At 40.4% G+C, this 23565-nt stretch overlaps 1 protein-coding gene across 4 annotated transcripts in view; it reads right to left on the bottom strand.

The window, feature by feature from the left end:
* Positions 1 to 5716: 5716 nt before the first annotated feature.
* Positions 5717 to 23565, bottom strand: part of si:ch211-152f22.4 (zinc finger BED domain-containing protein 4) — a 186432-nt gene continuing 168583 nt past the window's right edge. The window contains exons 1-5 of one of the 4 annotated variants that reach the window (XM_066663448.1): positions 13309 to 13385; positions 12674 to 12809; positions 11820 to 11912; positions 10439 to 10513; positions 5717 to 9345 (exon numbers count right to left, since the gene is read on the bottom strand). In XM_066663448.1, coding sequence (XP_066519545.1) covers positions 7889 to 9345; positions 10439 to 10513; positions 11820 to 11912; positions 12674 to 12698 — 1650 coding nt within the window. In that variant the 5' untranslated portion in view covers positions 12699 to 12809; positions 13309 to 13385 and the 3' untranslated portion in view covers positions 5717 to 7888. Of the gene's footprint in view, positions 9346 to 10438; positions 10514 to 11819; positions 11913 to 12673; positions 12810 to 13172; positions 13386 to 23565 lie in introns of those variants that run through there. The other 3 variants (XM_066663447.1, XM_066663449.1, XM_066663446.1) reach the window with 3 other exon arrangements.

A 23565-nucleotide genomic window follows, 5' to 3' on the forward strand; every position in this document is an offset into this window, starting at 1 on the left:
CACAGTCATGGACAGGAGAACAAAGTCCCAAAGAGAATGAAAGTCTTTTTTTTCTTGCTGAATAAACAACAACAACAGTGTCAAGTAGGAGTGGGCGATATGGCCCTAAAATAATAACACGATATTTCAGGGTCTTTTGGAGATAATATTCTTGGCGATATTAAAAAATAAATAAACTATTACAACAAAATAAATGTTATATTAATATTAATTATATTAAACTAACAATATATTTCTTATTGAAATTATATTTAATAACATTTTATTTTAGTACAAATCTTACTATTTTAAATATTCAGAAGAAATAAAAAATAAATGTTAAAATTGTTATTTAAATGTGTAAAATGTTACCAAGATTTGAACATTGAATAAAATATATATAGAATATTCATATTTTATACCCAACCCACCTTCACACGACTGAAGTCACTTGTCTCTTGGAGCAAATTCTTTGAACGCAGAGCAAATGTGTCCAAATGACTCGCTTAATGAATGTATACCCTATTACGCGTAAGTGCGTGATGTTATTACGTAAACAAGTCAGAATATTACAATTATCACAATATAGAATACACTTTTTTGCGATATTATTCCACACAATACGCACAGCCCTAGTGTCAAGGGACGATTTATATCGATGGTGATGTTACAAGTCCTGTTTTTAATTTCCCATATGGGTGTTCTTCAGTGCTGCCTGATGTGTGTAGTTCCTTCATTAGCTTGGTCAGTGTGGACTTATTTCCTGTCTGAGAAGCTCTGTAAGTACAAACACTGGACATTGACAGAGTCACTACACTCTTTTCTGCTTTTAAGGCACTCATTACACTTTAATATTAAGAAAAATTTCCTTTAATATTAAGAATAACTGGTGACACTTTATAATAAGACTACACTTATAAAGGCTTAAAAATGGTTTAAAATCAGTTTATCAATAGTTATTAATTAGGTTCTTAATAAACAGTCATTATTATTCAGTTATAACATAGACAAAGTGTAACATTGACCTGCTACTTGCCAAATAGTGAACCCACATCCGTCTACAGTGGCAGTACTGTTAAATGGCAGATTTTAAAACATGTATAAGCCTTTATAAGTGGAGACCTATTTTAAAGAGCTGCCAAATTATGAAACAAAAATCACTTGTTTAGTGCATGTCCACATTAATGTGGGGATCTAGAGCCCACCTACACACAAGCTGTAACAAGATCACCTTGTCAGTTCTCTGTGAGCTCAGAATAAACCTCAGAAACCAATGAATTCAATGAGCTGTTCTTATTTTGCTCCACTTCTGACATCAAATGCTTACAGGTGCTGAGAGGTTACAACTGAACCGCCGCCTCCAATCGCAGTGCTGAACCTGTGATTATACGAGAGAGCAAACACAGGGTTAAATCACGTAAACTGTGTAAAACAGACACAACAAGAGCGGAGAAATGAGAGAACTTGACAAGAACAACCAAAACTAAAGAACTGAGGAAGAAGAGAACCAAGTAAATCAAGCTTAAAATAAAGCTTGTGCTTCTTTTCTCACTGCTGTGTGCTTTGGGGTGAGAGCTGTGTGTCACTCATGATCATTTAAAGGTAGAATAACACTCTGCTGTTTCGTTCTTGTGGTATTTAGACCCAAACATGTCACCGATGTTTAATTATGACCTCGTGGGGAGTGGATGAACCGGTAGAAAATGTCCCCTTTAATTGAAAACATTTGCATAACTGAACAGCCTCTTGTTCCACAGTATATTTATTGTGATATACAACACACACCATAGCAGAGCAACATGGCTGTGTGTGTGTGGCAAACGTTTCCCATAATACCTCTTTCATTTGGCCTTAAATGAACAAACAAACAGCTGGTCTCTGGCGAACTCTGGCCTTCCACTCACACTTCTAAATAAGCTGTTTTTAAGTAAGAGTCTATAGACTTTCAGGTGTGAGACTCAGCCTAATTGACCCAAAGCATCCATATAAAGCTATAAACAGCAGCATTAGACAGAAGCAGCCCTCGAGCTCAGGCTAATTTCTCCAGCCAGGCCAAGCCTTGTATTCACTAGGGAGCAGCTATTGAAGAATAGTGCTGAAGCCAAATAATTAGTCAGGCTCAAACAATTAAACTTTACAAGCCTCTGTGGTGATCTCCCCACAGCCCTGACCCTGAAAGCAGACAGAGTCCAGTGGACTTGGGTCTTGAAGATTGAATGAGTAAAACAAGGTCAGTGATGTCTTCATAAATAAGCAGAAACGTGCCACTTCTTAACCTGACCTCTGGGGAATATTACAGATGCCTTTTCTATTCTTTAACCTTCCTCCTGTGTTAGCTTTCTGTTACCATCTCTTATGCTAATGGGTCGGTTTTGACCCGTGTCTTAAATCAGACATAAGACACAAATCATCCCTAAAAACTATTAATTATCAGCCAGTTGTTGACCTTGTTATTGTTCCTTATCCATGATAGGATTGATTTTAATTGTTCATTGTTGCAGACTGTAAACTGGAGATGTACACTCTACAAAACTCTGACTGGGCCTTACGTGTCTGGACATGTCTGTCTTTCCTTGTTTTGTGAAACAGACAAAGATAGAAGCCCCTGACTAAAGCTCGAGTGGTTGTAGGAGGAGCCAGCTGTAGGCTGTTGGTGTAGAGTGTGTTTATGAGTCCAGATTTGGCCCTTGTTTTCTGATTGACCCTTTAACAACAGAAAAGCCATTGTTTTAATAAGAGCATTTTATAATTTAGTAAAAAAAAATAATTATTTTGTTGAAATAGAAGTTCCTGACAAAGTCAAAAAGTCTTGACGCAATAAACAAATTTACGAAGCACTTGTCTGTTTTAAAACCTAAAAACGGGTCACTCAGGACCCTAACACAAGAGGAGGGTTAAAGAGCAAATATCGAAAGTAAAAGCTCACTGTATTTGCTCATTTCCAGTCAAAACGACCACTAAATAAAAGCGTTTCGGTGTCCAGCAAAGAGAAGTGAATTTACAGTACGGTCTCTTCCCACAACATCCATGTCTGAGGTGCCATGAGCAAGACCCCTAACTGCTCCCCAGGTGTGTGCTCAACGTCCCCAAATTCCACAAGTCAGCATTAGATGTGTGTTGCATTTTGTTTTGCTTTTGACAATTCCACAATCCCAACCCCTTTCAGTGATGCTGAGGCCTGGGCTCTAGGGAGGTCAGTCCATCGCCATGACAGCACCAGCAGCTTCTTGGTTTTGAAGCAGGATTAGGGAGCATACTGTGTACTGAAGATGACAGAGGTGGTACAGTATCGGTCATCTTGGGGTCTTGTTTTTACTTTAGCTTTTATGTAACGGTAAGAACTGCTTTGGGGGGGACGCATGATTTGTGTAAGTATCTGAACCATGACGACTGAAACTAAGACAACAGACTTTAGCCTGTGTTCTGAACTCAAAGTGGAGAACAAACACCTCACAGTGCTTATATAAAGTGGTATTGAGTGCATTATGTAAGAGTGAACAGCTAGTCTTACATGGGTGGAAAGTGTGTGTGTGTTTTATTGTCTGCATGGCTGAGAAGACACTGATGCCTCATGAACTGACCCAATGTGAAGTGTTTCCACTCACTCTCCCTTCAGGGAGTCCTCCCTTTATTTCTCATTTACCCAAAAATGACAAAACATTTCATTTCCACTTTTGCTTTGCTTTGAGGAGTATGTTCAGGTACAAATTCGACTTGTTTTTGGGTCATTACATATCTTCCTCAGTCCAGAGCTATTATAGTTCCATATGTCTTTATATCTAGGTCATATAAACCAATCAACCACAACTTTACAACCTCTTACTTGTTTCTTTGCTCACTGTCTATTCTCTCAGGTGCACTCACCATAGAGGAGCACTGTGTAGCTCTATAGTTACAGACTGTACGCCATCTGTTTTTTTTTTTTGTTTTTTTTACATTCGTTTGCACCTCTTTCACCCTGTTCTTCAATGGTCAGGACCCCCACCGACGTGGTGGTTTTGTGCTGGAACAAGTGGATCAGACACAGCAGTGCTGCTGGGGGTTTTAAATCCCTAACTGTCACTGCTGGACTGAGAAAAGTCCACCAACCAACAGGTAAAGCACTCTGCTACCACACCAAGCCAATGCACCTACCATCAACAGCCTGACACTGTAACTTTCTCCTTCGAATGATGCAGAAGTGTTGACATATCAGTGGAATTCTTAAAGAAGAGTGTGATCAGATCTCCCTCGGAGCTGTGGGCTAAGCAGAGCCCCCCGCAGAGCACAGCCACATTGGATCTAAAGGCTTCAGTAGATCAGAGAAACATGGCTTTAAGAGATCAATGCACTGTCTGGAGCTGCTCAGAAGGGGGTGAGGCTGATCAGTGTATAGACATGAACCCCACCCACACACACACACACACACAGAGGTAACAATGAATTAACAAATATAGTAATGTACAGGCGACTATATCAACTGTACAGTTCCAGTGTAATCTTTTGACCATGGTTTATATTCTCACCTGCAATCAATGAAGGGGCACCTTTCATCTGCTGCTCATCTTCTCTCCCCATCTGTCGTTCCTCTCTCTCCTCTTCCTCTGATCACTCAGTCTGTGAGGCTAGAAGCCAGCTAACATGATTACACACTTGCCCCTCCACTGCCGGCCACAGCATGAGAGGAGCTGGACAACATTAAAGCAATTATCCACAGGAGGACAGCCAATCTCATCTCTCTCTCTCTCTCTGTGTGTGTGTGTGTGTGTGTGCGCATGTGTTCTGCCCTAACAAAATACAATCACTATGATTGTAAAGCCATTAATGTCCACTTGATCAGCTCCAGCGATCATATATCTGCACTTTGTTACGGTTGCACTGGTCTGAGTGCATCAGACACTACGATGACAGGGGTTTAAAAACTCCAGCAGCACCGCTGTGTCTGATCCACTCGCACCAGTGCAACACACACTAACACACCACCACCACCACAGTGTCAGTGCCACACTGAAATAGATCCGCCACCAAATCCCTGTGCTATGATTGATGAAGAGGGGGTGAAAGTGGGTCGGCAACATCGGCCGAGCAACAGAAGGACTGCATCCTACGGTTGTAGAAGCACAGCTCTGTGGACAGGGGACTTGAGAGAATGGACAGTGAGTGTTAAAAAATAGAGCATGTGATTTTTGTGTTTGTTTCGGGGTGTTTCTCAAAACAAAGAAAACAAAAGCCCACCATTTAACAAGAGGCACCAAAGATTTGCCATTCAACTGTTAACTTCACACAAAATATATAGTGGTTATTAGACGAGGACAAAACGGGAGTTTAACACCTGAGCCACGACACATCAGTCTGTCCAACTGTAAACCGGTGCTGATGAGCAGGAAAATGACGTCATGGTGGTGAAACTGGATACCCCACACTACCACCTAGCGGTCACGAATATAACAGCAGCAAGACAAATATTATTCACTAGGCGCAGAGCCTCTTTAAACTCATCATTCGCTCATTTGGCACTCGAGTTTTTCCCTGTTGTTCATTAAAGTAACATTTTGCAAAAATAGCTGTTGGATTGCATTTTCCTGTAGTTTGATTTTGTTCATTTTTTGCTGTTTCACGGTTTTTTTTTTAAATTGTAAACAATTCTCATTTTTAACAGACCATTTTAAACACACAGTTGGAATCAAATCAACACAGTTTCTGATCATCGTCAGCTCTAAGACAAGAAAAGAGACAGAAAAAGAATGCCTTGCTGCAACTTTATTTTTCCAAAATTCATTCAAATGGATTTAAAAGACATTAAGAAGATTTAAAATAGTCTGTGTTTATATTATGCTTTAAACAAATAATAAAAAAAAGTAATACATTTTCACCATTATTTTACATTATATACATTAGGTCCCGTCTGTTCCCTATGAGGCTACATTTTCTTATGTTTTTACAGAGTGGCATTAACATATCAGACTTATATTAATATAAATGTATTATTATTAGGAAACCATTTACTTAACCTTGTAAAACATTGATGCAGATCTGTAATAAAGTTTAACGTAGTATACAACAAACAACACAGAGGTCAGGATGAGAAAATTACAGATGAAAAACGGGGAAATTAAAATAAAGATGGGACTGCATTTATTAAATATATATAAATAATTGAAAAAAAAAAGTTTCTAAACAGTGAACATCACAAAAGTCACGCCTCCAGTGTAAATTGTGATGGGAAAATGCATACGAACACCAATGAGTAATATTGATAATGACAACCCAATATATTCAGTGAATATTTATACTAAGTACTCCTGATTAAATATTACTAATAAACTATTAAGAGACATAATGAGAGACATAGGACATGTTGTGCTTGTGACCTTAAAGGACTTGTTACATTGTGAACCAGGGCATGACCCAGGAGAAACTGTTGGAGGGGGGGAAAGTGCTGAACATCGCACTTCTGAGAATAAAATGGAGAAGTTGATCCCTAGATTAGAGAAGAGAGACATCCAATCAACAAGTTGAAGAACATCCTGAGTACATCCTGAACTTGATCTAACAGTCTGCAAACATTTTGCAGACAGAAGTGAAATAGACCATAACAGATACATTCCAATTAAGGGAAAGTCTGGGTTTGTGAAATGACATGATGTAATAACGTCTGAACGGTACACATGATGCTTGGTGTACGTGCTGAACGGACACATGACAGTGGTGACTGGGGTCCTATATATACTTCATCAAATATTCAAATAAACTAGAGATTGGAGAGAATTCTTGACTCTGAGAAACAAGCTTCTCTGCTCTGTACACTCCTCAGCCCCTGTCTGTTTTATTGAAACAGCATCAGTGTTTGGATCTGGTGTAATCGGTGTCATGGTGTAGATATCATTACTTCAACACTGCACACCAGGGTTCAGTTCCCTATGGAGCCCCTAAAGTGACATGGTGGGTTTAATTAACAAGTTGTGACCACTATATACTAATTTGAGGACACGAAACAATATTTTGAAGCTTGGACCAAGGGATCTGCATTTGCAACACACGCAAGTTTGATCGGCATAGCAGCTGAACAACCACACAGCTAAGCTTTGAGATCAAGTCTAACACCGGACTGCAGTTGGTTAACATTAATGCACACTGCCTTGAGGTTCATGGACGACGTGGAAAAGCAGCGCAAACTAGAGAACTTTCTCCAGGAGAGAGGTGTATGGAGGAGAATCAAACAGCCAACATGGTGGAAGACAAGGTAGGTTTGTACAAGTTTTGTTAGGGAAGGGGGCTATTTATTTATTTATTTATTTATTTATTTATATATTTTTATTTTATTTTTTACTTTTGTGAAGAAATATCTGCTATAAATAAATAAAAAATAAATCTACAAATTACAGTGAAATTTGGTGAAAAATAATAGGTAATTCTTGTGTAAACCTTGTGTGGTCACATGTGCCCACACCTGAATGTCTCCTATTTGTATGAGAGTGAGATTCAAACCACTTTCACACATGCACGATAACACACTTATTTTGAATATTGCCCAGAGGAGCTGTATGTCCCAGTCATTTGTAGCAGACATTACCTAGACATTATCCTGCCAGCCCCCTAGTGCACAGTCTGTGTAATGTCCGAGTCAGCCTGTGTGTGAATAAAGCCGGTCATTTTCCAGAGAATTCACAGTGACTTCATGCCGCCCCATGCCTTAACCATGCGGAGGAGTTACTGCAGGCAACCCTCCAGCTCTACGCTACGTGTGAAAGGGCAACTCAGGAAAATGTCCAGACCTGATTCTCTGGGGCATTCCGGATTCATATGTGAAAACGGGTTCACGAAAGATTCAGAAAAAGATACTAGGAGAAAGCGCTCAATAAACACGAAGGGAACATTCCGCACTTTGCAAAGGACTGGAGTGAGGATTTGAAGAGAGTTGGATGACTGCTCAGTATTCGGGAGAGGAAGACCTCTGGTGGCCAGGTCGGGGACTGCATAAAGAGGTGAATGGCCTTTGGTCTTCCAGTGGTGAACTGTTGACAGTCTGGTGGTTGTTGTTTAGAAACAGCATCATATTGATATCTTCCAGCTCTAGACATTTTCTCCTGTTGGAAATGAGCCAGGATTTTTCCTGCTGTGTGACTCGCTCCATGGGAATAGCCGTGGAGACCACAGTTAGGTACTTGCGGGCAACAAAGGGCAGTTCTTTAAGTTCTTTTTTGGCTGCCCAGAACTTAAGAGGACTCAGAGTTGTTGTGCCACTTTCTGTGTATCTCTGAAGAATCAAATCTTCTGCACCTTCTTCCCTGCTGTTTGATCCACTCCTAAGCTTGTGCATTTCATTTCTGATGTGCATTTTGATGACCTCTGCTCCGGTGTGGTGCAGCACACTGCCTTTGAAGTTGGGATCCAGGGCAGTGCTGAGTGTGAACCACTGGTTCTGTTTGATGTTCCCAATGTGGTGGTCATATTTCTCAGAAATTCTCTGGGCTACCTTGTTTCCGTTTTGCTGGTGACCTCTCAAAATATATTGCAGTTTGTCACTTAAGGGTATGATGCTGGAGACTGAACTGTAGCCACTCTTTCCCATCTCCCTTAGGATATCTTTGACCTCTCTTAGCGCTATCACCATGCTACCCAGCATTCTGAGCTCCCTTTCATTAAGCCAAAGCTCTTCATTCAGATTGTCGCTGAGAACTTCGGAAATGGTTTCCCAATTGTCAGTGATCTTTTCCAGCATAGTTAGCACTGGAAGCCAGTCAACACTCAGAGACTGGCTCAACTGCACATGCCTCCCATCTGTGGTCTTCTGGTGGACAAAAGCGACAACATGCTGACACTTCTTCAGCAGATCTCTCCAGCCGGGGTTGTCCATGGCTTCTCTGAAGACCTTCTGGAGAGTGTGGCCAAAACACGGCATGTACGTCCACCTTGCTTTTGATTTAACCTTTTTCATACCATCCACATTGACCACCACCACATGAATTTTCTCTGATATTTTCCACTCTGTTGAGATCCTCCAAAGCTCCTGATGAACCTTCTCTGGTGTGTGCTCTCCGAGAAGATGTGCTGTCTCCAGCACGTAGGATTTCAGCTCCCAGTTCTCACTGATAAAGTGACCTGTGACTGTGAGATAGGACTCGTCTTTACCTGAGATCCACAGTTCAGCCGAAAGTGTCAAGTCTTTAGCCCAACAGAGCTCCTTTTGAACTTTTAGTTTCACGTGTTCGTACATTTCCAAGAGTTCGGTGCGGATCCAGGAGGCAGTGAGTGTTGTGTCTGGGCATGGATGTAGGTAGTTTACAAAACGTTGGAAGCCTTCCTCTTCGACGAGGCTTAGTGTCTGCAGGTCCATAATAATCATGTTTAACACACAGGTCCTGAAAGTGGCCCTCATTTGGTCTTCTATAGAAAACCGGGAAGAATACGTGTTAACAATAGCTTTGACAAGTAAACAATGTATTACTTCATTGACCAACAACATGTTTACACTTGTGTGAAATATATAGTGATGTATATATAGTGATTTAACACAGTGGTGATGATGATACAGAACGTGCTGTGCTTGATACATGATCTCATATTGAGAAAGGTGAAGTGCTTTGCAAGATCAATCAAAATGTCAAACATACATCCTGTTTAGAAGAGCGAGACCTGACTGAATTTGCAAGAAGTAAGAAGTGAGCTGGCGGAATCACTTTAGTAATCTGAGGCAACAGGGCAAGTGTATGTGACAAAAAGCCCTATAGTGATTGTCTAAATAAACTAGAGATTGGAGTGAATACTTGACTGTGTCTTTATTCCTCTGATTTCCCCTCGGGCCCAAGACTCATTCAAAGCTCGGCCTTCCTTCCTGGTGACAATCATCATCAGTTTCAGTCCCTTTCAGAATGAGCTGTTTAAGGGCTCTGTAACTTTCATGCAAATAAGCTGTTGCAGGCAACGCCCCACCCATGCCTTGTTTACGCAGGTGTGGAGTGATGCCAGAGTGGTTCTATGCAAATGTCCTTATTGTGACATCACAATAAGGGAGCCGTCCAAATGGCTCGTAGTAGCATATGATTCCTGACACCAGAAACTTTCATCTGACTCACAGAAAATGGATAGATAGTTTTTGTTCACACTTGGAGTGTTTATAGGAGCAGTAGAGACCCAAGTGGAAATGCAAAACAGCAAAAGAGTTTTGCATAATATGATATATACCGTATATATGTGATTGACTGCAACTGAAAGCAATAAAAACTTCTAAAATATTATTTGAAATAAAATAAATATTGTCTCAAACTCTCTCAAAAGAAGTGGGTGCTCTTCAACTGAGTATCAGGTCCTAGGCATGTGCCTGCAGCCAGAGTACGAACACTTTTTGTAGCTTGAATATAATAATGCAGTTAGAATTCTTTGTTACTTCATGGTTATGTGAATGCCTTGTTTATTGACTTTATAAATAGTTTAGAGCATTTAGGAAAATTCCTCGTCTGCTCTCAGAGGTAGAGCTTACGTTGTTGTTGTTGGTGTTGTTCTCTTCTCCGTAAATCACTATGACGATATTGTTCAGTGTAGCTGTCTCTTTCTGCTTGAAAGATATTAATATTTAATATATGTTAATGTATGAGAGAATGACCACTGAATGCTTTACATACTCACAAGCCAAAACATTAAAAATGACCCGGTTGTTCCTACACTCGTTTGCCAATTATAGATTATAGCCAGTCTTTTGCTCTTCATGCTCCTCCGTTAATCCTCTTCTTTGACGCTCAGAACACTCCATTCATGTCAAGTCAAGAGAGATGGCAGTGCAGTGGATCTGTGAGTGGATCAGACAGCAGTGCAGCTGGAGTTTTTAAACCCTGTGTCCACTCACTGTCCACTCTGTGAGACACTCCTCCCTCGTTGGTCCACCTTGTAGATGTAGAGTCAGAGACAGTAGCTCATCTGTCGCTGCACAGTGTGTGTCGCTCGTCCTCTAGTCCTTCATCAGTGACACAGGATGCTGTCGGCTGGATGACACTGAGGGTTTTAAAAACTCCAGCCGCACTGCTGTGTCTGATCCACTCTACACCAGCTCAACACACACTAACACACCACCATCACATCAGTGTCACTGCAGCGCTGAGAATGATCTACTACCACATCACACCTGCTCTGTGGGGGTCTGAACCAAAGTGGGCTAATAAAGTATGCAGAGCAAGAGATGAACTACTGTCTGTACTATGAACTCTATTCAGTGGAGCTTATAAAAGGGGACGTGACTGTAGAAACAATGGGGTCATTCTAATGTCATGGCTAATCACTGTAAATATAATACTCATTATTATTTAGAAATACTGCTAATTAAGTTTACTGTTGTTAAACATATGTTGTTCTAACAGTTTAAATGAAAAGCCAAGTATATGTTGCTCAATTATATACGTGTGTAGACTCTGCTGTCTGGAAACTGGGAAAGATAACTGTTTGTTGTTTTCTGTTTTATGCAAATGATGATGAAGGGCTGGAAAATTAAAATGACCACTGCACTATAAATACATTTGTTAAGAAGTGAAACTAAAAAAGTTTTATATGTAAGGCCCAGAAAACAAATTTGAAGATACAATAACATTAATTATGATTGCTTGTATAATGTCAATATCCAAAGAAAAACATGCATCTCCATTGTTGTCAATTTTTCAGTTTACTGCATCATTGGGACACAGTGGCTGTCCTTCACACAGTGTGAAAATGTCACAATGAATGAACCAATAGAACTTCTTGGAAATAAAACTCATTTACAGTGACTGCCATTCAAAGTTACTTTTGTGGAGATACGTGTTTTTGTTTGGACAGCAATGATATAAACACTGTACCAAATGGAAAGTTACTGCAGTCATTAACCATTAACTTACCTGTGTGGGTGGAATGCCTCGGTTTGTATTTGCGTTTGAAAGGCAGAAACCTGGTTGAATCACTGCCCCTCCCTCTTATGGATCGTCTCATATCTGTACATAAGACAGTATTGGAAAGTTTGGTAACAGTTCCTCTCTATCCTACATTCATAATATTTCACGAATACATTTATAAAATGTTATATGGCATATTTTACTTGTGCACTTACTTGTAAAAAAAAATATATTTATAGAGCACATTAAAACCAAAGCTACAATACAGTACACATTTCCACCATCTCTTCCACACAAAAAACCACGGTTAAACAGTTTAACAGCTTCTAAATAATAAACAATACAAATATGTTTTAAGCTTGGATTTAAACCAGTTGTAGATGGGGCATATGTCACTTGGGAGACAACACCACAGTCTTGACCAGCAAAAGCAAAAGCAAAGGCATGATCCCCATTTTTAAATGTGTAATGAAAAAAGGACCAGACCAAAGCAGAGGGATAATAACTAAAACATTTGTGTTTAATACAGATGAACTATCTATAAGCCAAGGTCTAACAGTGTCCCAAACACTGAATATACTGAATGTAAAGAGCAGACTCAGTGCTGTAACCTGGGTTTATAGTGTTATGTTTGTAACTATGTAACAACTAAACACACTTATGCCAAGCCTTTTGAAGGGTTAAATATGTCTCATAAACACAGGATTTATAAGAAGTGTTATGAAAATCCTAAATGTAAGGAAACCGCATTGAAATCTAATGAAGATCAGTACGTAATGAAACTGGATTATTTTTGATTGATTACATTTTCCCCCTGTAACAGACGAAAATAAGTAAATACTAATATTATAAAATCTTACCAAAATTAAATCTCCTCTTGTCCATGTTCCAGTGAAAATTTACATCAAACACTTTGCTGGGTTTAAATGCGTTGTTTCTTTTCTTCTGTGAAAATTGTAAGGCACTCCCATGTGTCCTCCACAAAGCCAGCCAACTCTGTAAGTTCAGTTTAATTACAAATACAGTTTAAAACAATAAAGGGACTGCAGCATCAGTTGCAAACATTTCTGGTCGAAATACTTCTTCCTCCTTTATCAATTATCACAGCACTCAATTTGTACATTTCCAGCTACACACAGATTAAAGAGTTTACAGCCGTGTGTGTGTTCACCCTGATAAACCGGTTTTGTTTTTCACATTGTCACAAAAGAAGGTTCTTGGAGGATATTTTCTGGCTTCAAACGATTTGAAACTTTGCAGAGTCCTAAAATATCTTGATAATAATATGATCCCGAAAATGTCCCTAAATCACATTCTTAAAAGAATAAGAAGGAAATAAATAACACAGCAATAACTTACGGGTTCTCGAAACCAATCAAGTTCTCGCTGTTAAGTTCCAGAAGTGCAGCAGACCATTACATTTCATTAAAGTATAAAGTATATAAAGTTCAAAAGTGACAACAGCATGAGAGCTACACTTCTCTGGTGGACTTACAGCTTCTGCTTCTGCACAGCTCCGGCTGAGGAGGCAGGACACCTGGACTTTACAGACCTCAAAGCATAGAGCAGTTTCAGTTTCTATTTCGCCAAACTGAAAGAGTGAAAAGCCTCTGTGGGTTCTGAATAGTAACTCCTCCCATGACACTAAACACATATGCGCGCACGCACACACGCACACACACACACACACACACACACACACACAGACAGTTGTCTTTGTAGTAAAATAACAGAAGAAATAAAAAGCATTAAACAGTAAATCCAAAGCCAAACATCTGATTGTAATCTTCATATTGTTATCCTTTTAAGAACAAGGCTTAATTGTCTAGTGCATTTCTCCTTTATTAATTAATTAATTAATCATTCATTATCTGTAACTGCTTATCCAGTGTCCAGAGCGTACCTGGAATCAAGTGTGTGAGAGACTGTTTGTGTGTGTGTGTTGCCCTGTGAAGGACTGGCGCCCCCTCAAGGGTGTGTTCTTGCCATGTGGCCTTTATTAACATATTATATTAATTACCTGACATACACTATTGGGCCAATATTTCTTTTGAAATTAATGTTACTGTAAATATTCATAGGGACAGTAACATCTCGTCCAAATGGCTTTACCCTGTTTCTTTTCCACGTGGAACCAAGATTCTGCAGAACAGCTTTGTGAAAACGTGAGTTGTAAAAAGTGTTATATAAATAAAATTGATTGCACTGAATTGTGGGATCATTGCTGTGAAGATTTGGTGGCATTCTGGCACACAGCCACAGGATAATAAATGCCCAGGTGTTAAAGTCTTATAATTGTATATGATTTAAAATGAATACATATTTACTATACAAGAAAATCATATTGACATATAAACGTGAGGTTTAATACCCGGCTGATATGATCTTTGGGGTTAATTTAAACTTTTATTTCTCACTAAAGTCTTATTTATAATGTATATCTCGACGTCCACAGGCTAAGTGTTGTAGATTTCTCAGCAGCTTGCAGCAGGCAATAAGAACAATTCTGAAATCTGACCAGAAGGGGGCACTCAGACATTCTTAACAAAGTTCATTTGAAACCAGCACTGGATTAGTTCCACTTTGCTCAGCATTGCTATATGCTATATGTTTAATTATTAACTTACTCCTACGACGGTTAAAGAGTTAATGTAGCACTTGGGGTAAGTTCAGTTAAAAGGTAGAGCTATGAATGGGAGCCCAAAGCTGGGGCTTGGGGGGGATGGGGAAAGGGGGGCTATTGAATGGGGGCTGAGCAAGGCAAAGTGGGAAATTAGAGAAAATATTTGGTAACCACTGTCTTGGGGTGTGTTTATATTTGTAGCTTGGTTACCTGGGTCCAGACCAAACAAGAAAATACTGCATTGTTACTGGAGTTGTCAATCAATTAAAACATATTAATAAAAATGTTGCGATCACTCACACCATTTCCCCCTTCTCCTTAAAACTGAAGCTTATATAATCTATATTTAAATGTGAAATAAAAATGAATGTACAATTCTGTGACTAATTATGATTAATCACAGATTTAATTTATAGTACATACTTGTAGTTTTTGTACAGGAGACTGTTGTAAACATGTCAAACTGGACTGAGAACCAATAGTTTAGATTCTTCTGGTTCATACTGTGTTCATATTAAAACAAATCACTGTTAGGTCCCCGTCCACTTGTTTGGTACAGACCAGAGATGAAAAACAAGCATTCAAAGCTACTGTAACGAACCTCAGTAACAGAGCAATCACACCAGGTTTCCTTTAAACTAAACCATACCTGAGAAGCATAAACAAACATTAGACAACAGTTAAAGATGGTTCCTTAATTTGGAACCAAAGACAAACAAGACCATGTAAACTGACAGGAGGTTTTTGAATGGGGTCATACAATAGGGGTTTGGACTTAGGCTGGTCTGTGCCATTTAGTGTTGAGCAAATTAGTGGAACAAATTATATTCACAATCAGCTCAGATCAATTCCAAATTATATTTAAAGGAGAACGCAAAGGGTGTCACTGAGATAATGTTCGATTTTATTCCAGAAAATTGAGTAATTACTGGGTTAACTTCATAAAGAATTTTTTGAAAGAATATAGCTATGATATGAAAAAACATTTTCAGAAAAAAACAAAAACTACCACTGAAGCCCCACTACAGGTCCAGGGTCAGTGAAGATATTCAGTTCATGGAGACGAAATCTAGGGGAGTGAAATCAGCAGTGTTCTGTTGATTGTGACCAGGGAGGTACAGCTCTTTGGCTCAGACAGGAGTAAAAATTAAAAAGTAAAGTCTCAAACAACATCAAGTCTGTTCTCTTTGTTTAGACGTGGGCCAGGACACCCACACACACAAATGCAGCACCTTTTAATCTGTCAGATGCAGATTTGCAATGTACTCCAGAGATTATAAGGTGAAGTAGAAAATCATATAAACAAACTGGCAAAGGGTCACATTCCTGATCTAAACATTCTTCACTGCTGAATGGCATTTCACAAACAGCAGAACAAAGTGCTTAGGAACATAGTGAAGTATATGCTCCTTGGATATTCGGTATAATGATGAGGGTACATTCATGTCTCTCTGATTAGAAAAGAACCTGGAGAGTAACAGTGCGGCACGGTGGTGCAGCAGGTAGTTGTCGTAGTCACAGAGCTCCAGGCACCTGGAGGTTGTTGGTTCAAGTCCTACTTCGGGCCATTGCCTCTTAGGAGTTTGTTGTGTTCTCCCCGTGGCCGTGTGGGTTTCCTCTGGGTGCTTCCTCCTATGGTCCAAAAGCACACTTTGGCAGGTGGATTGGTGACGCGATAGTGTACGTAGGTGAGAGTCTGTCACCCTCTGAAGGACTGGTGCCCCCTTCAGGGTGTGTTCCTCCCTTGCACCCAATGATTCCGAGTGGACTCCAGACCCTTCACAACCCTGATTTGGACAGGTGGCTGCAGATAATGAATATATGAAATTCAACAGTTTTTATGTTAAGGTGGAACCACTAATCTGCTTGCACTACCACAGACGTAGCCCCATGGACCCAGAGGAACTCCCCTGATGAGGGGAACTCTAACCTGGAGGAACAATGCTTGCCTTAAGCTAACTCAGTTCAAATAAGACCTCTGGTAGGTTGATATTTGTTGTTTTACACTGGGTTCCTCAGGGTTCAATGTGTCCCCTGGCTTACGGGTAATGCCACGTTTTACCCCAGTCTGCTGAACTGCAGAAGGCGCTGTTTCAAGAAACAAACTTGACAGATCTCTGGATCTGAGCTTGGGTTAAGTGAGAAATCATGCTTTGTGCACTATCCCCAAGGCCTCAGGATTTGTGCTTGACCTCATGGCAGCTTCTCCCACGTCTGCATTCGATTAATGATTAATTGTTCCATGTTTTTGGAACAAATACGACCCACTGTTTTAGAACCAACTGCAGAAGAAATGACCATAAACAGCGCCGTCTGCTCATCTTTAATGCTTTTTAATTATTGATCTTTATTATTACCTTAACCTTTAGCAGGACACTGTCTTCACTCACATTTCTCTCACTCTTTCTAGTGAACTGACCATGCTGTCCTCAATCTTCACATCTGTTAAATGACCAGTTATGGATTATAAGAGGCATTCCCAGATTTACTGGATTGTGTTCCAACACTCCACATAGCACAGGCCTGCCTCTCTATCAGCAAAAGCTGGGAGGTTGGGGTTATATACACTTTGCACTTGCCCATGGTGTGTAAGTTCAGAGTCTTGTTCTTTGTAACTTCTGACTCAGTGATCTGTTGGAATTTGGGGAGTAAATAAGTGCATGCTTTTATGATTGTCTGAGCTTAAGGAGCTTCAGCTTGTGGTTTGAACAAGAGCTTAAGGGCATTCATTGCAATTAATATGGACACTCCATGACTGTCTAGGTACTGATGTATTCATGACCACAGATAACTTATGTTGGGTTACACAATTACATTATTCCATTACTACCGCCATGAAAGGGCTAATTTTTGATTAGTGTTTCTGGATTATGGTATGTCACAGAGGACATTTTTATGCCCTTCTGACATAAGAAGTTCAAGTATTAGCACAGACTTGGAAATAGAAAATGTCATAACTGGAATCCCATTCTGTCACTATACCTTTAATCTCTGTTTAAACTCATTGTACCTGAGCTCCTGTGAGATGCACTGACCCTAGCACTTGTTCAGTCAGCTGAGAACAGAAGGACGTTCCCGTCTCTCCACCATCTCCCTAATCACAATACTATCTGTTACAGACATCTGTCAGTTGATGTGACAGATTTGGGCAGTTTGCATTCTCCTCAGGAGCATTAAGCTATACGGTGCATTAACCTCGTGTCACGGAGGAAATGTGTCAAGACACATTTTTTTTTGCCTCTCCAAATCACTGTGATGCTCCACTAAACTGTAATAGAACAGAGCCTCTGTCGTTGCTACACTCTGGGCTCAGCACTTCAGAAACTGCATTACAACCCCTGGCAAAAATTATGGCACCACCAGTCTCTGAGGATATTCCTTCAGTTGTTTAATTTTGTAGAAAAAAGCAGATCACAGACATGACACAAAACTAAAGGCATTTCAAATGGCAACTTTCTGGCTTTAAGAAACACTGAAAGAACTCAAGAAAAATAATGGTGGGGGCCAGTAACAGATTTTTAGAACAAGCACAGGGAATAAATTATGGAATCACTCAATTCTGAAGAAAAAAATATGGAATCACCCTGCAAATTTTCATTACAAACACTAACACCTGCATCAGATTAAAGCTGCTCATTAGTATGCAGGTAAAAAGGAGTGATCACACCTTGGAGAGCTGTTGCAACAAGTGGACTGACATGAATCATGGCTCCAACACCAGAGATGTCAACTGAAAGAAGAGGATTTTCAAACTTCTTAAAAGGGTAAATCATCACACAGTGTTGCACAAGATGTCGGTTGTTCACAGTCAGCTGTGTCTAAAACCTGGACAAGTACAAACAACATGGGAAGGTGGTTAAAGGCAAGCATACTGTAGACCAAGGAAGACATCAAAGCGTCAAGACAGAAAACTTAAAGCAATATGCCTTGAAAACAGAAAATGTAAAACAAAACAAATGAGGAACAAATGGGAGGAAACTGGAGTCAATGTCTGTGACCGAACTGTAAGAAACAGCCTAAAGGAAATGGGATTTACAGAAAAGCTAAAAGAAAGCCATCACTAATACCTAAACAGAGAAAAACAAGGTTTCAATGGGCTAAGGAAAGGCAGTCATGGGCTGTGGATGACTGGATGAAAGTCACATTCAGTGATGAATCTTGAATCTGCATTGGGGAAGGTGATGATGCTGGATCTTTAGTTTGGTGCCGTTCCAATGAGATTTATGTAGACGACAGTCTGATGAAAACATTCAGATTTCCTCAGTCATTGATGATATGGGGCTGCATGTCAGGTAAAGGCACTGAGGAGATGGCTATCATTACATCTTCAATAAATGCACAGGTTTACATTGACATTTTGGACACTTTTCTTATCCCATCTATGGAAAGGATGAAATAATTGTTCACGATGATAATGCATCTTGCCATAGTGCAAAATATGTGAAAACATTCTTGAAGAAATACACAAGGTCAATGTCATGGCCTGCAAACAGTCCGGATCTCAATCCAATTGAAAATCTGTGGTGGAAGTTAAAGATAATGGTCCATGACAAGGCTCCAACCTGCAAAACTGATCTGGAAACAGCAATCAGAGAAAGATGGAGCCAGATTAATGAAGAGTACTGTTTGTCTCTCATTAAGTCAATGCCTCAGAGACTGCAAGCAGTTATAAAAGCCAGATGTGGTGCAACAAAGTACTAGTGATGTGTTGGAGTGTGATTTTGTTTGTCATGATTGCATAATTTTTTTTCCTCAGAATTGAGTGATTCCATAATTTATTCCCTGTGCTTGTTCTAAAAATCTAACTGTTACTGGCCCCCACAATTATTTTTCTTGACTTCTTTTAGTGTTTCTTAAAGCCAGAAAGTTGCCATTTGAAATGCCTTTTTTTTTGTCATGTCTGTGATCTGCTTTTTTCTACAAAATTAAACAACTGAAGGAACATCCTCAGAGACTGGTGATTCCATCATTGTTGCCAGGGGTTGTATGTATGTTTCAGAGGAGCATTGGAAAGCAGCCTCCTGGCTTTTTGCTCCTGGGTTCCCCCTACAGTTCCAAAGTGCAATCCACTTTAACAGCACTGTTCTGAACTCAAGAGTGGCGGGGGATGGATGTTGAAAAATTCAACCTACCAACTGTAGGGGGAGTACAGGAGCACAATTGCCCAATTGTAAATAGAAATTACCCAATCATACATAGACTCGTACATTACCACTCTCATTGTGTTCAGTGTTTCTGGGTAGGCTCTAGCCTCATGTGACCCTGGCCAAGACAAGGCAAAATGATATTTTACATTTTTAAAACATTACTATTACTATTATTACTTTTATTACTATTATTACTATTAATATTATAGTATAGTATTATTAAAGTTAGTATTATTACTAACTTTTAACTGCCTTCAAAATTTAATGAACGATAGGCCAAAAGCAATGTTCCAATATTGGTAAAAATAAATAAATAAATAAATAATAGTGTTTTATTATACATTTTTTAATAGACAGTTTTACATAGTTTAATATTCCTTTTTCTATTTATAGCACAATTCATTAGTTACATTCTCATTTCACACACACAAAACCAATGCTTCTACTTGCCGTTTATAGAGTGAAGCTCTGACACTGTTGTCTGTTGGAGCCGGAAGATTTTCTTTAAGGTAGTACGTCTGGTGTATTCCCACAAAAAGAAAAATGTCAATTTGTTTTCTAGACTTTTCTCTGTCTTTGTCCCGGTGTCGGGGAGGAGGGCTATGCCCCTGGTCAGCAGCCAGCCATGACCTACCACGGGGAGGAGAGAGTGGGCTTCCTTACTGAGGAGTCACAGAAACAGGAACCTTTAGTGATGGACTGCTTCACTGAGACTGCAACAGTGTTTACAGAAAACAGAGGTGTGTCAGTGCCTTTCCTTCCATCCCTCCTCAAAATGAACAGAGATAACAGAGGGAAATGGAGAGAGTAACAAATCACGTACTGTTCCTTTATCCTCACAGGCCATTCCCACAACCCTCAAGCTCAGAGATTACTCAACCAAGGTCAGATAAGCATGGAGGAGCATGGACAACTGCCCGGGAGGCTGTGGGTGTTTAATTCAGAACCACAGGTTTCTGCACTTCTCTGTCATCAGCTGAACACTGACACTGAAGTCAAAAAACAGGAGGCAAAGAAATGGCTTGAGTAGTATCACATAAGTGTGAAATAGGGTGAAATAATGGTGAAATAGGGAAGCTGGTTTTCTCCAAGTTGGCTGGTGAGGCCTGGGAAGGCTTCTCAATGATGCTGAAGAAGCCCATTGTAGTCCAGCAGAATTCTGGTAAATATCTCAGAGTCTTTTTTTATCAAAGCACCTGTGGGATTCAAGGCAAAGTCAGAGTTTTTTTACTTTTATTATCAAGCTTGCCGTAGCAGAGGATAGGGCAGCTGCCAGAGAGGGGACCCGCTCAAGACCAGTGCTCACTGAGGCCTGAAGCCTGCAGTTGTTGCTTTGTAAACTAGTGTTCTCCTTTGCTTAAAAAAATATAGAATATTGCGGATAATGATGTAACAGTTCATGGATATTTAGCGATTTATGATAATCATGGGGAATATGGAATTAATCAAAGAGGTGTGGTGTATTGGGGAAGGACACGAAGAAGCCAGGTGACCACTCCTGGTTAATAAAGGGTATAAAAAAAGTGTGGATTTTCTGGGATGATTTCAGTTGCGTCTGGACACAGGGCGACTCAGAATTAACACTTGTTTGGAAAGCCTCAGTTCGTCAATTAAAGCTTGAAGCTTATCCTTTATTAACATGAAGCCGCTTCAGGAGTCTTTATCTTAATAGCCGTGACAAGGGACGCTTTGGTCAAGGCAGTAGGCTCCAGAACATCCCAATCGCAAATAAATGCCGTAGACCCAACTGACCACAACTACTGCCAACAACTAACACAGCATTCAACACACCTCCAAAACACAACACAACGTAGGTCTAGCAAACCAATGCAATAGCATTTATATAATTAATATAATCATGTTAGGGTCCAGGTAAAATAATTATAAACCCCTTTGGGGCTACTCACCTCTGAACTTTGTCCACTTTAAGCATGTACTAAGACATGAATGATCATTTCTATATTTCAGGTTATCATCTCTCTCTTGCAGTGACTGGGAGGGTGGTGCTTCAGACTATATTTCAATTTCAGTGTGGAGACAGTGAGGAGTGTCTAATTCAGTGTAATAACTTATTGGGAGGAACTGTGGGAATATTTCTGGGAGTTTTCTGATTGTTTCAACAGATCTTTCCCCCCCAATTACTGTGCTAACCTCTTTTTAGACAGATCTTCTGAAGCTTGAAGCACCTCCTCCCAACTGAAACAGCAGCTGAGCCAAGAACAGTAGAACAAAAGAGAAAAACAAACATGTGGGAGGAACTGAGGGGTTTCTTTGTGGCTGTTGGTATTCAGGCCCATGCTTCGTGTAGTGATATTACTTTCAGACTGGTTTTTAGAGTAGGACAAACCAGGAGACCACACACGTCAAACCACAGGGTCGGAGTTACAGTGCAGTGTGTGTGTTTTATAGAGGAGAACTGCCTGGGCGTGTGCTACATGTGGCAGATTCTCGGTTTAATGTGTTGCTGCATGTAATTAATCATATGCTTCATCTAAGATAGTGATAGTACTGGGAGACAGGAGCACATCTAGGATTATTCAGCACTTTAGCAGCCACCTGGGAAAACACAGTCAACACCTAGGAGAACCCTAGCAGCAGCCTGGGATAACATTACACTGTCCTGGCCTACTTTGACAGAGAGGACACAATGGTTTGACTTTTGTTAAAGTATAGAAGAGAAAGGCACAAGAAGCTAACTGCTTCACACACACACACAATACATATACGTCTATTATAATATGTATTCTCTCTCTCTCTCACTCATTCATTCATTGTCTGTAACCCTTATCCAATTCAGGGTCGCGGTGGGTCCAGAGCCTACCTGGAATCATTGGGCGCAAGGCAGGAATACACCCTGGAGGGGCACCAGTCCTTCACAGGGCAACACACACACACACACACACACCTACGGACACTTTTGAGTTGCCAATCCACCTACCAACGTGTGTTTTTGGACTGTGGGAGGAAACTGGAGCACCCAGAGGAAACCCACGCAGACACAGAGGGAACACACCACACTCCTCACAGACAGTCACCCGGAGGAAACCCACGCGGACACAGGGAGAACACACCACACTCCTCACAGACAGTCACCAAGAGGAAACCCACGCAGACACAGGAAGAACACACCACACTCCTCACAGACAGTCACCCGGAGCTGGATTCGAACCCACAACCTCCAGGTCCCTGGAGCTGTGTGACTGCGACACCTACCTGCTGCGCCACCGTGCCGCCCTCTCTCTCTCTCATAATAATGATAAAACAACACATTAATTTTACATCTACTGTATATTACATCTACTGTATTACAATCAACAGATGCAACTCCTGATTAAAAGCTGTGTTCTGGCCACAGTGCGGTTCACTGATCTGACCTCGTGACCCTTGGTGATCAGACAGTTACAAGGTTAATTGATGGTCTGTGTTCAGGGGTTTAAGACCTTTGTCAGATAACAGTCCACAGCAAGTGTTTTTCTCTTCTCCCTCTCTCTCTCTCACACACACACACGAGGGCACACAGTGAGCTCAGGCCATGTCTGGTGGGTGTATTTATAAGTAATGAAGCCCGCCTAGCTTTGCATGCCACAGATGCTTCGGGTTTTACCAGAACAGTGACCAAAGGCCAGCCGCATTCCTCAAACCCTCAACTTCATCACACACACACACTTACACACATGGCCTCGGTCTGAGTGTCACTGTCTTTCTGTATATCATTCTCTTCATAACACAAGAGGAAAAACACTGTGGCGTCGATACTAAGAAAGCCACTGATTACACACATTTGACCAGTCGTCTCTGCTGGAGGGGGTGGTGTATCTCTTATAAACTCCTATAAACTTTTGTAAATTTAAACTATTATCTCCTATAAACTCCTGTAATTTAAGTGTTTACATCACAAAAGAATTTTAACAAATTTATTCATTCATTCATTTTCTTTAACTGTTTTATACTCTTCGGGGTCACAGTGTGTCCAGAGCCTACC

Source organism: Hoplias malabaricus, chromosome 3 (assembly GCF_029633855.1).
Source record: "Hoplias malabaricus isolate fHopMal1 chromosome 3, fHopMal1.hap1, whole genome shotgun sequence".
Classification (NCBI taxonomy): Eukaryota; Metazoa; Chordata; class Actinopteri; order Characiformes; family Erythrinidae; genus Hoplias; species Hoplias malabaricus.